This window comes from Pempheris klunzingeri, chromosome 8, assembly GCF_042242105.1.
Source record: "Pempheris klunzingeri isolate RE-2024b chromosome 8, fPemKlu1.hap1, whole genome shotgun sequence".
In the NCBI taxonomy this organism is placed as follows: Eukaryota; Metazoa; Chordata; class Actinopteri; order Acropomatiformes; family Pempheridae; genus Pempheris; species Pempheris klunzingeri.
In genome coordinates this window covers 9816552-9833187 of record NC_092019.1, presented here as the reverse complement: position 1 = coordinate 9833187, position 16636 = coordinate 9816552, and the positions used below count along the sequence as shown (strand labels likewise).

Below are 16636 nucleotides of genomic sequence, written 5' to 3'. Positions count from 1 at the left end.
GGTGAAATTCAGATTTTCCGGTGGGGGTCCCTCCGACCCTGAAGAGATCCACAATAAAACAATAGAGATGATGAAGCATGGGCTTTATTTTAGAAAACTATGGTATTTGAAGCTGTGTGGTTCACTTCACTGCATATTGCAGCCAGTCATTGAAAGAAAAACGTCACAGAAAAAAAATGTAAAAACTTTCAGTTTTACTATCAGTATTGACAATATAGACATATCAAATATGACAAACCCTGTTTTGAGTTTTCAGTGTGCTAGGTACTTCAGCAGCTTTTCCTATTGTCAGTCATCTAGGATGTCCTTTTTATAACCTTTCTAATGTTTTTTATCAATCTAGCAGAGCTTCCTCTTCTTAATTTGTCCACCTACATTATAAGTCTGCTGCATTAATTCAGTGATCTTCTATGTCAAATTGCACAAACTAGTTTGCCACAAGTAATGCCACCAGTCCAAGTGTAGTGGTTTTTGAAAAAGGTGAAATCTCCCTTTTCTGCATTTTCACAAATAGAAAAAAGGGTTCCACACATTTAAAAGTGGGTTTCAGACAGTGTTAAGGCTTTGGCTGAAATGTTTTCAACACATTTGCAGCTGTGATACGGGCAGAAAATGAAGGATGGGTTGCTCAGCAATGCAAGTTTTCCTTTACTACCTTAACTGCCATCCTGAGACCGTACATATTTAGCCTCCATCCATGTCCAAGCCTCCCTCTGTTCATCAGTCCTCTGCCCATAGCCAGTAGGATGAAGTCTGTTTTATCAGGGGACGTGTGGCCGGTCAGTGTCTCTGGTCTTACCTTTGACAACTGTGTGGACTAATTTAACATTTTAATCCTGCTAATTAGGGAAGGCTGGAGGGATTAAAGTTCTGTGCTGAGTTTGTTTCACTCCATTTGCATTCCACACAAGCATAATTTATAATTGATTTGTCTTCATTGAAATTCAGTTACAGTTAAGGGAAAATGTCAAGGTTGTATCAAGCAACCTTTACCTGACATATGAGTCAGTGAATAAGAAGTACAATAATTCAGTTAAATTGTGACAACTCTTAGGACTCAAATCAAATAAAAGATCAAAAGAATGTAGCATACGTTACATTGCTAAAACCTAACAAGAATAAACAAATGTATTTGTGGCAAAAATGAAAAACACAAATAAAAGATTTTCAACTAGGTCCTCGCTTAACTAGTGCCAGGTCACTCATTTGGTCATACTACAAGACTTTTGTCTTTTTCTGTAACTCAAATTGTGGTTGGAAGTTAATCTTGCCACTGAGACGTGCATTTTATGGCACAAGATAGATCGTTTTAGGATTTGCATCTTTGTCAGACGTTCCCACGTTAATTAGGTGTGGTCCTTTGTTGAGTGTATAATCTCACCGTATCAGGCTCAGCAAAGAGTGGGTGTCATGGACCAAGCAGCCAAGACACAGGAAACACAGGTTTGGATGTGAAAAACTGGGATCGTTTCCCATAAAAAAAAAAAGGATTCACAAACAAATTAACAACAGGGGCCAATGAAAGAGGAAAAGCACAGGTGTTGTTAATTACATCAGCGATGGCTCTGTCCCAGTAAGCTGTGACAGCGAGCCAGCATGCACAAGACCAGCGACCTGAAACTAAAGCAGCTAAATGGGATTCAGCCATCATTCGTTTGATTATATACACCTGGGCTTTCCCTACTGAGACAAAGCAAAGTGTGAAAAAAGCCCATGGGCCCCCGGCCACATACATGCACCTCAAGGCCCCATGTACAGAGCATCTAATGCTGTTTTACACTTGCTTTTTGGATTTCTCCCCCAGAGATGTAGGGCCAGTATTGCATGCAGTAGGCTATTCAGCCCCTCTTAAGTCTGATGGATGAAGGGAATAAAAGCTCACTAAAAATGTACCAAGAGGATTACTTGTGTCATCTTCAAAGTGAATGTTTGGGCTGTTCCTTCAGTTTTTCAGTAGGGCCATTTGGGGTTCTGTTATTGACATGAATGACTGAGTCCTTTGACTATGCGACAAAAAAATGCAAAGTTAAAGACAATAACAGTGACTTCATGCAGAGGCTCTGGCTTAGGAGTCTCCTGAGCCCTAGGGCCCCTGGGCCTGGTCCCAGTAGGGGTAGGCCCTTTTGGTAATCTACCCACGGTTCAGGGTAGCATACTGCTTATCCCCAAGTGTCCTGGGGGAAGGACCACACGCTATTTCTATTTATGTCAAACTTAAAAAAATCATTTGCTATACCTCATGGTGTGATAAGTAACTTCCTTATATGGTCCTTATATAGTTGGGTCAAAATTATTAAATTAAACACTAAATACTTGTCCCAAAGGTGACTACACACTAATCTTCTCTGGGCTTATCGTGTGCAAGTAAATTTACTTAAGCATGAGGCCACATCCATTATCTATACTGTTTATCCTTAGAGGGTCACAGGGGAGACTGGAGACAATCCCAAATGACAACTGGGTGAGAGGCTGGGTACAGCCTGGACTAGTCACTAGTCAATCACAGGACTAGAGACAAACAGCTATTCACACTCACATTCACATCTATGGGCAATTTAGAGTCACCAATTAACCTTGGCTCTCTTACTTGTGTCTCAGTCTCTCTCCATTTTTAAGACAACACATTTAGTCTCAGTCAAGTCACAAGGTTTACGCGTCACTCCCAGGCTCCTGTCCGCATAATGAGTAAGATACTGAACGACAACATATCTGGATGATCAGGCTCATGGTTGGTGCATTTGCTAAATATTTGTGACATACAACAGTTTGACCATATCAAAAATACTTTGCTTGCATGCATTCAAATAGAGCATACAGCAACACAGAAGTATCATTTCCTCAGGTCTCTTTTTCTCCAGGCCTGATTGTTTTAGCTGGCATTCACCTGCACTTCCTGTATTATGCAGTCAAGCAGCCTCATTATGCTTAAAAACAGAGACCTACCCCCACACTCCTGTATTGGAGAGGATGGCTTGTGTTTTTTTTTTTTTTTCTGCATCTGTATGTGCATGTAGCTTGGTCTGTAGAAGACTAAGCAGTAGGGGGTCATGGCCTGCCTCTATTGGTCCATAGTCATGTGTTACACCTGTCAACTATAATGTCATCATAAAAACAGGCCAAATGTCACTAGATTGTGTCAGTGGGAGACTGCTCCCATCACAGCAGGGTCTTATATCTCTAACTTCTATGTGTGCTGACAGTAGAGGTCCACTGGAAGCTTCTAGCAGCAAAACATATTTTGTGGCAGAGATGAGAAGCTTCTTCAACATCCCATACTCTCCCATCCTTTTTATGATAGTTTCTGATGACTCCACCAGTCATAGTTCACCAGGAAGTGGAGATCTATGAACCTCTCATGCTGATGCTTTATCTCCTAGTGTTTCCCTGGCAACCAAAGGGACAGCTCTACCAACGCTGTGCGCATGTGTGCATGACCAGCGAGACTAGAGTCGATATTGGTTTCAGTAAAATTGTATTTGTTGTGCACTTGTGTGTGTTTATAACTCTGTGTGTGCTGAGCAGGTAAAAAAATGGGAAAGCAGCATTGTGAGCTGGTCATAGTGTGACGGTTATATTGCCGTGGTGATGATAAAAGGAGAATGATAGTAATAAAGATGCTGGGTCAGACTGCAGTTCAAACAGCAGATGCACATAACCCTCAACACCCACCTTCCTCTATAGGCGAGTGCACACGCACAGTAAAATACTGCTAGATTCATACAATCTTGTGTCATAGTGACACCTGCCCTGTCAATTTCTCCATCTTTGTATTTTTCCATGACCCTGTCAGGCCCCATCTCTCAGCCAGATGCCCTCAAACATCCCCAGCCCTTTGACTCTTACCTGATCTTACTCCACAGCCGCTCCTGAAATAGTCCCAGAGAACACTCACCAACCACTTTTCCTCTGTCATATGCTACACTGCCTATGTGTTACAGCCATATCTGCATGGCTGTTCCATGCTCTGTAAACCTGCCTGTGTTTGCTAGTCTGAGATCTGCCTTTGGCCTCATGGAGACATCCGATTTGTTTGCCTCTTTAGACTGCCCTCACATTGCCAAACTAGAAGCCCCTTTACTGACTTAAAGGCACAGTGCACTGTAACAAATTATGCAAAAGTAATGGACCACTTACATTTAAATCATCAACTTACATTTCCAAGTAATGTAATGAAAAATATTGACATTGCAACAACTTGAACCACAGTTAACCTACTTGAAGGCCTGCGAGAGGGAGGGCTGGTAAACTGGGCAGCATGATGGTCTCCCTAACTGCAGTCTCGAGGAAAATGTCCACCATTTCATTGATTTCACGCACACAATAACACTAAACGTCACTATATTTCCAGGCAGATAAATATATATAAAAGATTTGTTTAGCATCAGTATGGTTGTTTAACGTATAAGCTCCTTGGAGAGAAGCTCAAATATCTAACATGAGGTACTGGAACTGGTAAGAGCAAGGCAGCAAATTCAACACAAAAGGAACTTTATTTTGACCATTTAACTTCAAGCAGTGGGTCTGCATGCATTACACAAAAAGAAAAAGATAAATGGCACAAGAGAGGAGTTCAGTGCATCGACTCATCTTAACAGTTCTTAATAAAACTCAAATGCTCCTTGGCTCTGCATTCTCATTATCAAACGAATAAGCATCAAAGAATAACTCACTGTCAGAAGGACTTGACCAGCACAAAGGAGCAGGTCTGGGTGATGGCAGAGCAAACAGAACAATCATTTCTCCTGCTAGTTTTAGATTCAGGCTGAGCTCACCTGTGTCTAGTTGACTCCAGATAACAGAGGTGTGCCACTTGCTCAGAGCTCAATAAGGCATGGCAGACATAAAAGACTTTCAGCATTGCTAGTGATAATACACAACACTAATATATAAAATGGGGCAAAATCTGTGTTGTTTTTACCTTTGAGCACTTCAGTAGCAAATAAAGGGGCAGCTTGAGCTTTTCCCATCATGAAATGTTTAGGGAGCTTTTTTTTTATTACTTCTTCTTTTCTTTTCTTTTAATCCAACCTTTTTTTTTTACATTTATTTGTCCAACTAAATCGCGTACACGGAGTTAATTCAGTCGTCTTCTTCCTGGACTTTGACACATGATTTCCGCAGGAGTGATGTTGCACACTCCTACTCGCACCGTGCGTTTATTTTGAAAGGTCCTCGGCAGTGAAGTGACTCCCGGAAGTTTTTGTTTCCTCACCTGTCACTTCTGACACGGTGCGAGTGTCCAGCCTCGTCCCTTTGTTTTTCTCCGAGAAACAGCCCTTCTTTTCGCAAGAATAAATGATAATCCCGTCTGGCCAACTGACACCCAACTGAGGACAGCGTCTAACACGGTTGGTGAAAAATAAGAGCGGAAAATAATCGACTGCTTTTGCTTCACCTAGCCGCCAATAGCCACAAGACGTTAGCTAGGCGCTAGCTAACTGTTATCATCATAACAGATCGATTGTTTTAATCGCGGTAGCTATTGATACATATATTATGTTTCTCCAGGTCTTTGTCTGCTGACTATTGGTTTTGAGACGTAACGTTATTGTGGAAATGCCCATGAATTTGATTCATGGGCTGTCAACAGGGCTCACGGAAGCTAACACCGTAACGTTAGCACCGTACACAAACGAAACCCATTGATTGTTTACATCCTGATTGCTGCTGCTTTTCATCGCCTCGTATCACGACATAAGGTGTCTTAGCTGCTGTCATTGCCCTGATGATAGATATGCCGATAGCTCTTATATTTTACCGAGAGCAGTTTAACCAGATGACGCTGCTCCTTGTCTCTTGCTTTGGGTTCACGTTGACTTTCGCTTTGAGAACTTCGTTTAAGGGGTCCACTTTCTATTTCATATCATTTTCTGGAGTCGTCCTTAAAAGTTGGCGGCTCAGGGGGCTCGTGGTTTTCTTTGTTTGTGTCCACGGCATGTGTCTAATGGCCCGTCCACTTTATTCTCCTGACACTTATTCGTCTAAAAGCTTCGGCCTCCAGTGTTTAAAAACTTGGCTCCTCAGTGTTTGCTGCATCATTGCATGCTGACATCATCAACCAGCGTTGGGTGCACTGTCTGCAGCCGAGCCACCCTAGACACAGAGGACCGAGGAGGGTGGGGGGTCCGGGTTAGATCCAGGCTCTGTCTGTGTCTGGTACTTTGGCCGGACTGCTTTAATTCTCTATGTAACAACAGGCCTGTACTCAGGTCAGTGGGAGACTCTATGTTTTCCTTTTCCTCTATGTTTTTTCCTGAGAAAATCTTGTTCTCCAAATAGTGTACATACAGTATTTCATGTATGTGATCACAGGCAGGCATCTAAGTCCATGTGCCTGAACCAGAGCACACACAAATAACAAAACTGCTCATTTCTCATCACCACAGCTACAGCGAGTATATGGATCTCACATAGGCTATTATATATCTGATATATATGTGTTTAACTCCATTGCAAATGCTTTAATTCTTCTTTTTTTTATTCAGATGTTAAGATGTTAGTCACTTTCATTTGTAGCTTGTTTAAATAATCACATCATTTTGGGGAACAGGCTGTTTTAAATATGCCATGTCAGCTTTGCACAAGATAGATACTGTATGCTGTTGTAAAGGTGACCTGATGATGGTGACACTGAGCTCCTCCATATGTGGCCTGATGCTGTTTGAGGCCTGAATCAGTGTAGTCACACCTAGAATCAGCTCTAGACCCTTTACTAAACTATTGCATGAATTAATAACAAAACAAAATCTAATTACATTAGGTCATTTTAAGATTAGGGGACAGCGTGTATTTGTAAAGCCCATCAAATTTTAGTTAAATATCTGCCTCAGTCACAGTCACATTCCTTTAGAATCCAGGCTACACAACATGTATGTTTTAAGTTTTAAGCATTGTGTTCAACTTCGTGTTTACACTAACACTTGATTTAATTCATGTGGCAAACAGGTTTTGTTCTCAAAATACTGCTACAATAAATCAGTATATCCTGAGAGTTCATTAATTCATTTCACCTGTGATAATGTTCCTTGTGAAAATGTCTCCTGCACCAAGGAGGTGATGTATTGTGCATTTCCTGCAACAGTGGTTGTTGTGGGAGAAATAGAAGAACGTCCATTTTGTAGACATGCACTGAGATGAGAGTGACCCGGCACTGGGACACTGATTGATCTGTGGGACATGTAGTATGAAGCATATCCCACTATCCCTTAACAGGTCACTTTAATGTGCAAAAATTAGTTACAAAACTACTTTGCAAGTCACTATATTGTAAACACAACATGATATATCTTACTTCATTTAATTCAGTCCTTTTGTTGTCTTGGCTAGTACAAAACAACAACAACAACAAAACAACTAAAAAAACAGATTGATCACTTGAAAAATGAAGCTCTTGTGTCATGTGATCCCCAGGTCTTCTATCTGCTACAGAGTAGGCCTGTGCAGGCATGGAGCCCTTGGCAGTGGATGATGACATTTGTATCCTTAAACATGAGACGGCCTACACGGCAGCTGGCGAGAGTCCTGTATCGGTGTGTGCCGGCGATGAGTCTGTTGCCTCCCACTTCGCCCTGGTCACGGCCTATGAGGACATCAAGAAGAGGCTGAGAGACACAGAGCGAGAGAATACCTTGCTTAGGAAGAGGGTTAAGCAGCTGGAGGATAAGGTATCAATGTAAACTACGGGGTGATGGTGGGAAAGAGGCGAGGAGAAGGCAGAAGAAAGAGACAAAAGCATAAGGAGAATGAGGTCACAGAACATACTGCTCATCCAGATGGCTAAACAGAGAGAGCAAGATTTAGAGAGGGTGTGTTATTGACAGAGATGAATGAAAACAACTTTTTTTTTCAATTTTCCAGGACATCAGAAATATAGACAAACAGAAAACACTCCAAACACAAGTTTGGAAAAAGTCAGCAAATTCAATACCACACTGAAAAATACTCGCCTCTGGGAGAGCCTGCATGCCAACATTATTAATATTGTTGGCCTATAGTCAAAGCTGTAGAACAATGAGAAATAAATCTGCACTGTCTAAAAACAAAGAGAAGGTCTGGAAAAGTATGGCATTGCCAGACTGTGTTGGAGCACTGCACTTTGGGGGAGAAAGCTCCTGAAATTGGATTTTTTTTTTTTTTTTTTTTTTTTTAAATTGATTGAGTACAATGCAGAGGCAGCTCTTTAAACGGGAAGGCTCTTAATAGTAGATGGCACACTGAAGTGAAAATACTGCACAACATGGAGGCAGAATTTCATCTCCAATCAGTTTTGGTTTTGTCTGCTGCAGCATTTGTCTTATCAAGATAGGATGTGGTGGGAGGAACGTAACTTCCTACCGCAGATATTCTAATGAAATGAAATGGATGTCTCCTCTCATCTGCATGTATTTTATCTGTCACCACTGTAGCTCTTCAGGCCGGAGGCTCCTCCATCAGAGGGTCCCCAGTACGTGAACAAGGCCTTCAGTGCTTACCGAGGTATCTATATAGAGAAGGAGGACCTGCAGATGGAGCTTAACAAACTGGTGCGTTTACTGAATAATTTGAACCTTCCTCAAATTGACTAGAGCCTGGCACAAAGATCAAGTATGTTGCAAACACCACATATTTTTATGTCCAAGGAGAATAGAGGTTGTTTTTTTTTTAACTGTTTCCTCTGCTGTGATTTTCATTTACAACTTAAGTAGAAATGCTAAGCTAATGATATCTTTTCACAAATACAGCACAGGTGCACCGACCTTACCCGGCACCAAGAGAAAAAGAGTGTGCGGTGCATCGGTATGAATGCTGACTCTCCCTTCATCTTCCTCCCCCTCTGCCTCACTGTCTCCTCTCTTTCTCCATCAGAAAAAGGAGAAGAGTGAGAGTGAGAGGTTGCTGACGGAGCAGCTCCAGGCCAGAGAGTTGGAGCTGCTTCAGCTGAGGACGGAGATGGAGACCAGCCAAGGTACAGGTACAGCACACAGGCTTGTTTACTCAAGTACTTCACTTATGTAAATGTACTTCACTAATATTTCTATATTATACTGCTTAATACCTCCACTACCCCACATTAGAGGGAATTATAATACATCATTTAACGCACTACCAGTGTGTAGTTTGCTTTTGCTTGTGTATTTGTTTATACTTGTATGCATATTAAAGTATATGAATTAGTCAAAGTTCAAGTTCAGTAATTGTACAAAAATATGTTAATTTAACATTTATTCACTTAACGGTGTGAATTTAAAAGTTCTTTTTATCTTGTGTGTGCAGTGATGAAGAGCCTGAACAACCCTCAGGATTATTGGCAGGTCGACAGAGTCAGCACTGAGCTTAAGATCCACAAGCTGCAGGAGGAGCTGGAGAGGGTGACACTGGAAAACAGTAGACTGCTGGAAAGAAGTGGGGTAAGTGAAGGTGGAAAGAGCGAGAGAGCTGAAAGGAAAGGAGAGGATAATTGCAAAAGGAGGACAGAGAGGGAAAAAAAAGGGGGGTACGATAAGAGGGACCAGAGAGACCTGCGCCGCAAACTGTGGCGTACCTGGAAGAGATGAAAACTGTAAAGGAGAGGGCACTGAGAGACAAGGTGACACTAGGAAAGAGTGGGGAGAAGTGGGACTGAGAATGAAGGGCAGGGGTGGATATGCTCAACTGTAACAGTAGAAAATGAAATGTTGAAGGACAAAAGAGGGGAAACCAAGAGAAAGGGGAGTATGGGTTAAAGGCAAGCAGAGGATTCCTAAGTTATGTTACAATTTAAAAAAAAAAAAAAAAAAAAGAATGATGATAATATTACAAACAACTTCTGACACCACATCCACTGTTCATTTTGCATAACTTAACTCTGTTTTAGGAGGAACCCTGTGGCCTTAACGGACCAGACTTGGACCAGACATGTGACGCAAAGTACAATACAAGGTATAGTGTTTTATGAATATTGAAGAGTGGCTGCCAGTTCAGTGCCCATCCCTCATTTCACTAACCAAAAATGACAAAGCAAGTAAGCACTGTTACAGTGCTAAATAAAATGGTGATCCCAAATTTCGCTTTCCCGAGTGCACTTAAATGCATCACATGTAAGGCATTTCCAGTATGCAACAACTCAACTGTGTCAGGAACATTTCAGGTCTCTGCCGATGGAGTTTTACATCTTAGCTAATGTAAAACGAAACCTTGTTGCTTCCCTGAAAATAAAAATAGAAATGATTTAGCAATGTATCCTAGCCGAAACACCAGAAAAGCCTTTAAACATTTGTAAGAGATACAAGAGGTGACACGAGGAGCAAGTGTGGAACAAGCAGTGTGCGAGAGAGCACACTGGTTAAATAGGTGTTTAGTTACACATGGGATGTGATGTCACTGTAGTATCCTGCATGTGGTCTGCCCGTGTTGTAATTATTCCCTTTGGCCACTAGAGGAGGGTGCAGCTTAATACATTCTAACTCTGCAGAGCAGCCTATGATATTCAGATAACCCCAGAAGTGCCTGAGCGTGATACAGGATCATCCAAACCCATTACACTTTTGTCCATTATAAATAGTTTAGATTTCACTCCAGTAATTTGATGTATACAATGTCTAAATCATATGGAATCACCTCCCATCTACTTTTTCAGTGATCACAATCTCCTGTAGATTAGCTTCTCCTCACATTTCATGAAGTAAATTCTATTTGTGGTGCATTATAATTGTTCCCAGTGTCAGCAGTTTTTTGTTGGCGTTAGGTTTTTAGCAGCGCAAAAAGGTTTAGTTTTTTTCCTCAGTTTCTCTTTCCAGTTTTTTTTTTTTTGCTGTTTCAGGCAGGTGTTCGAAGTCAAAGTGTTGATGAGATTTTGCATCTTTACATAAGGTGTGGAGAGGACAGTTTGTAGGTGTTGCCTCAAATACCGCCACCTTTCTTAATTTGCTTTTTGTTAACCATGTTGTAGCTTTGTAATGCAGCTGATGCAAAGCAACTGCTTTGTTTAGCGTTTAATCCATCAATACAATTTGTTCTCTTTGTGTCAACATTAGCATCGTTGTTAATGTAGAGGTGTTTTTTTTTTTTTTTTTTTCCTTTGCAAGTAATGCCTTAGTAATGTGAACTTTTGCTGATACTCAGCACCTGTGAAACTCCTCTGTGGCTTTTATAATCAGTGTTAAATGTGTCAGCAAAGAAACAAACCATATTGCAGAATTACAGTTCTCACAAAGAAAGCACTCTATTAACAAGCCTCTCCAGGAATGTGTGCAGTTTGTCAAGTAGATTAGGTTTATGTTAGAATAGGTCATACATTTTTTTTTTTTTTTTACCAAATTCATGTTTAATGTGCCAGTAATTAAAGTTATGTGAGTTTAAGAAAAGGATACTTGTGTTCCTTTTTGAATAAGCACGATAATTTTAAGGATATTCGGATTGTCCTCCGGTGAAACTTTGAGCTACAATATGTCACACAGCTTATGGTCTTCACCTCATACCTGTCTGACCGCTGGATGTTTCTAACCACATAGGCTGTCTAGAAAGGTGGAAATTCATCAAACGTAATGTGTGATTGAAATGTTGTGTTCCGCAGGGAGAGGAGCATGCAGCAGACGTACGAGGCTTTGTGCTGCGAAGTCACTCGTCTCCACTCAGAGCTGAAGCACCAAACAGGCCTGATTAGGAAACTCAGGCCACTCATCAGTGACACAAGACTAGGTAAGGCAGCTCAGGGTTGTGCCATTGTCGGTGTGAGTTTTACTACAAATAAGCCCAAACTTAATTTCTGTGCCCACCAGCACCGCTCCCCTTCTGCCTTTCACACCTCCTCAGCTCCAGTATGGGGAGCATCCTGTATCCTCTATCTTCCCGTATAACAAATTCTCACTCAGATGCAGTGAGTTCAGCCTTCCTGGTCCCTTATATCTTCCAGACTAGTATAAAAACAGATGACAATTCTGGTTTTACCCTAAAAGGCCCAGCTAGTTATTTTCTTTTTGTTTTAGATACCATTGAATAACCGAAGCTCATTAGTGGAGCTGACTGTACCCCACTTACATTGAAAAATAAACCTTTTAAAGCCTTTATTTTGAAGGGCTTAGTGACAAAGATATTGCAAGAGATACGTGTAGACTGAAAAAGTGAAGTGATAAGCAGAAAGAGGAAACGATAAAATATGAAGTTATAACTATAGAGACTGTAGAGAAGTTATAGCATGTTTAACCAATCAGTATTGGTTATAGCATGTTTAACCAATCAGTACTGGTTATAGCATGTTTAACCAATCAGTACTGGTTATAGCATGTTTAACCAATCAGTATTGGTTATAGCATGTTTAACCAATCAGTACTGGTTATAGCATGTTTAACCAATCAGTATGGTCTATGTGCACTTCAAGTACAGCGGCTCCAATTCAAATCATGCTTCTCTACACAGGAACTAATGTGGCTAACATCGAGCTAAAGAAGGGGGTTGCTACTGCCTCTCCCCAGTTAAGGGAAGGCTTTTCTGAGGAAGTACTTACTGAGAAGATTTCTCCTGCTGCTTTTTGTTGCAAGTTGTATAAGGGTGTGATAAGACTGTGGATATTATCGAAGTACTCAAACACTTTGATAAAGGACATCATGAAATGCTCTGTGCCTCCTCTCCCCTCCCTCTGCGATGATGTATTCTACCCCAGGAGAGATTACCTCTGTTGTTGATTCCCTCAGAGTGTCAGAAGAGGAGACTAGGAGGTGAAAATTAGAACGAAATATGGCAAGAAAATAAATCTTGGCCTATTTATTCCACTGAATAAGAGGGTAATCCTGTAACTTAGATGAGACCGATGGAGAGAAAGAAGGAAAGCATGAGTGGCGAAGAGAGGGAGCTATGTATTTATTCAGTCACATTGTGAATCGGTATTCTTCTAATGTTCCTCCTTTGGAATCACTTTTATTCAAATCCTAGACTCAGGAGACCCTCTCATGGAGGAGTAGCGGGGAGGGATGGATGGAGGGATGATGTGTGGAGCAGGAGGAGATGCTCATTTAAACTTTATTATTGGCTCAAGATGACTATTTGATAGCAAAGCAATGGTGTGTGTGTGTGTGTGTGAGATTAGGACATCTGATTTGTGTATGGAAATGCCTTGTATGGAATAAAGTGTGTTTGTTCTGGTGAACAAACCCAAATTATTATTTTGGATATTTACTCATTCACAGGCAGTGATATTTACATGGTGCAGAGGTTTTGTAGTAAACATGTAGCCTGCTGCATGGTGTGAGACTTTGACTCATTTCTCTGTTTTTACACTATGAGGCCTATTATCTAGTCGGGGATCAAAAGGCTTTGTTGAACGCACGTTGGGATTTTTAAATCTCCAGAAAAACCCTCGGCTTAATCCACGCGTAAATAAGTACAGAAACAAGTACAGAGGTGGGATCATGGTGCCAAATACAAAAGGAGAGCTCCTCCATCTATCAGAGGAGAGAGAAAATGGCTTCATTTATGCTGCCAGCGTTATTTTACAGACAGACATTATGTAGTGAAAAGTAATACAAATACTTTTTTTTACACAGACTTGTCATCACCTTAGAGAAATCAAATAAAATTAATATCATCTGCAGTTTTATTGCCCCCCCATTTTTTTCTGTCTACTCATAATGGATGGTAGAAATGAACTGAAAGCTGAGAAGTAAATGCTAAGTGAGTTAATTTATGGTATAAGCTGTTGATAATGCAGATATACAGGATCAGAATCAGAATTACTTTAATAATCCCCGGGGGGAAATTGCTTTTTGTTACACACAGCTCCAAAAGAATAAGAATAAGAATACACTTCAAACACAAAGTAAAATATAAATATATAAAAGTATGAATAAAAAAAAAAAAGATGTATTAAAAATTATTATTACAAATTATTACACAGAGGTAAATTACTGCACCAGGTGAGTCCAGTCTTATAATAATAATAATAATAATACTAATAATACCACTACTAATAATACTAATAATAAAAATAAAAATATTAAAAAAAAAAAAAAAAAAGTCTACTAAAAGGATGTCTACTAAATTCAGTAGGTAATCCCAATTATCTTAAATTGTACTGAATTGGCCGCAATATTTCAAAGCCATAATTTTGTGCACTCAAATGGGACTGCATGCCAAATATTTCACATTTCACTGAGTAAAGTACAAAAGCTTTTTTTTTTCCATTTCCCAAATAAGCCATCTTCTCAGCCGTACAGACACTTGGTCTGAATTAAATAACCTACAAAAGTAACAAAAATATTCATGGGAATGAGACAATATGTGATCACCAACTTTCCTCCCTCCCATCTTTCTTTCTCCAGCTGCCTCAACAGTTCCAATCCAGTGTCTGGATGACGTGGAAAAGAACAACAACCACGCAGTTCCTCGGGCGTCAGTGCCTCGTCCCCCCAGTGCCCCCCCACTCCCCTCGTGCTCCGGCCGCCCCTGCCCCCCTGTCGGCGGGCCATCAGGCACCCTTCTGCCGGACAGTCTGAGGGAGGACTGCTGGTACAATGGGCCCTGGCCCTCCCAGAGCTGTTCAGGAGATGCTCTCATTGGCAGTGACACCTGCTCTGTCGTCCTGCCCCCGCCCCCCCTGAACCAGGCCTCCCTGGACGACAGCTCGCGGTCCTTCCCCAGCCCCCCCAAACCCAGTGATGCCATGTTCTGGGAGGGACACACACCTGCATCCAACTCCTCATCCTCTATTGGAAACTGCACTCCCAGGAGCCCCCCCAATGCAGAGTGGGCCAAGCCCTATTGAGAGGAACTTTGACGGGAGAGTAGATGATAAAACGGAGTGCATAACGAGATGGAAACTAAACAAATGGATGAATGAATGGACTCTCCAACCCTGCCACATAGCTACCACCTAACCTGCCTTAAGTTGATAAGACCACTCCTCTGGGCTGGACTGACCTAGACCTGCTGGTTGTGCGAACTAACTGAGGCCAGAGGAGGCCTTTTTGAGGTAAAAACTCACGAATCTGTCATCTCTGCGCACCGCATCGGTGAATATATAACTGACTTTGCAGAGGAAAAGTTGACGAGACCCTCAGCAGAATAAATAGTTTGTCCATGTGTATGTGTCCTTGTATGCACATGCATAAATGTGTGCAAGCATGCATACAAGCAGTTTTATTTTGTGTGTGCGTATACACACATCAAACAGAGTGTGCCTGTGTGTGCAGATCAGTGTGTGGGCATCTTTCGTCTGCCTGTATCTGTATCCCATCATAATAAACCTAATAGGGCTCAAAGGGCCTCTTTCTCCAGTCACTGTGGCCAGTGGTCACTGGGGCCACAGCATAATAACCAGAATTTGTAAAACTGTACTCCCTCCAATGCAAGTCTTTTTACATTCGATTGCTGTAAAGTATACAAAGTATGTAGTCCCATGTATGTCTCATGATTGTGTGAAGGACATGTCTAGGTATGACGACATGATGTGATTGTTGTTGTACTGCGATGGAGACGGACATGCAGTAGGATAATCGCAGATTTTTGTTCCAAACTTTAACAGCTACCAAATGAAAACTTTGACATCTTTTCTTTGTCAAGTTTTTTTTATTTTCATGAAAGGGAAATTATATTATTAGTACGGATCAATCTCAAAGTAGGCTGGCAATCTACCTGTGCTTACCGAATCAGTTTTGAGAATGCAGTGACAGTGTTTGGTTTTTGCATAATGAGTAGAAAATAATATTTTTTACCTAAAATGTACTGCTTTCTGAAATGAAACATTTCATCCTCACTGGCACCAGAAAAGGTTCAACTGTTAACGATTTCACTGAAATTCCACAACTCAAAGAAGCCTCCTAAAAACTGCTCGTTATCACAATTCAGTTCTTTTACAACTTCTGTCAGACGATATGTGTTGTGTTTTTAATTTTGCATTTGCAAGGGGGCGTGTAGATGTAAGGCTGCGCATTGTTGGATGTCTTTCTGTAGGACTTTGGAGGACTCAACGGCGTAGACATCATACTCTCCCCTGTATGTGAAACCCTGATTAGGCTGGAAACCTGTTGAGGTTTGTGGAGAATTTGAATTACAGAAATGTATCTAAACTCTGTGCTGTGCTGATGTTAATGTATGAAACATTATTTTGCAGTATCATGGAAGACGTGTGAAGAGAGGAAGTTTGTCTTTTTAAGAATCAGATTAATATAAATAAGTGAAAGATGTACAAAAGAAGAAAAAAAAAAACACAAGCGGAGTACAAGATATACGGAGGGAAGAATGTGCATATCTGTACAAATGTATATGGTGGACTTAAGTACTCTGCCAAACGCGGTTTTGCACTCCAAACCATAGTTTGTGTTTTTTTCCTCTCCCACACACAAGACCTCTGATTTGTGTAAGAGCTTTTGGCAACGGTGGCAAGACTTTAAGTCTATTAACCTGAAGAAATGTGAGCTGTGACATGAAAAATAAGTGCACAAAGCACAAAGGCCTATGGTTGTTGAAACTACTTTTTGTTTTCCCATTTTCTTCACTCCGTTTCATGATAACTGTGGTCTTTTTTGTTAATTTTTAAGAAATGTTATTTTACAGCAGTAGTTTCATACTTCTGTAAACGATTTGCAAACCAAAATGCAATGTACAGTAGATATGGATTATATTTTAGATTTACTGCACTTCAGACTGTTTGTAAATATGATCAATTAAACGAAGGAAAGGAAATGAC

General features: G+C 40.9%; 1 protein-coding gene across 2 annotated transcripts; it reads left to right on the top strand.

Moving 5' to 3' along the window:
- The first annotated feature begins 5217 nt into the window (after positions 1–5217).
- Positions 5218–16636, top strand: azi2 (5-azacytidine induced 2). Of its 2 annotated transcripts, none has more exons than XM_070835944.1 (8): positions 5218–5348; positions 7411–7664; positions 8406–8522; positions 8845–8944; positions 9253–9386; positions 9833–9897; positions 11531–11655; positions 14271–16636. In XM_070835944.1, exons 2-8 carry the CDS (start codon positions 7446–7448, stop codon positions 14711–14713), a joined length of 1203 nt encoding a protein of 400 aa, XP_070692045.1. In that variant the 5' UTR covers positions 5218–5348; positions 7411–7445; the 3' UTR covers positions 14714–16636. The 2 variants fall into 2 exon arrangements, with proteins under 2 accessions (XP_070692045.1, XP_070692044.1); XM_070835943.1 differs by having other exon boundaries at positions 8845–8950.

Bases quoted from the DNA above. Each gene is read 5' to 3' on its own strand.
- azi2 (XM_070835943.1), top strand. From the start codon at position 7,446: ATGGAGCCCTTGGCAGTGGATGATGACATTTGTATCCTTAAACATGAG. The intron at 8,951-9,252 runs GTACAGCACACA...TTGTGTGTGCAG, and splicing joins GGAGACCAGCCAAGGTACAG to TGATGAAGAGCCTGAACAAC. The intron at 11,656-14,270 runs GTAAGGCAGCTC...TTCTTTCTCCAG, and splicing joins CATCAGTGACACAAGACTAG to CTGCCTCAACAGTTCCAATC.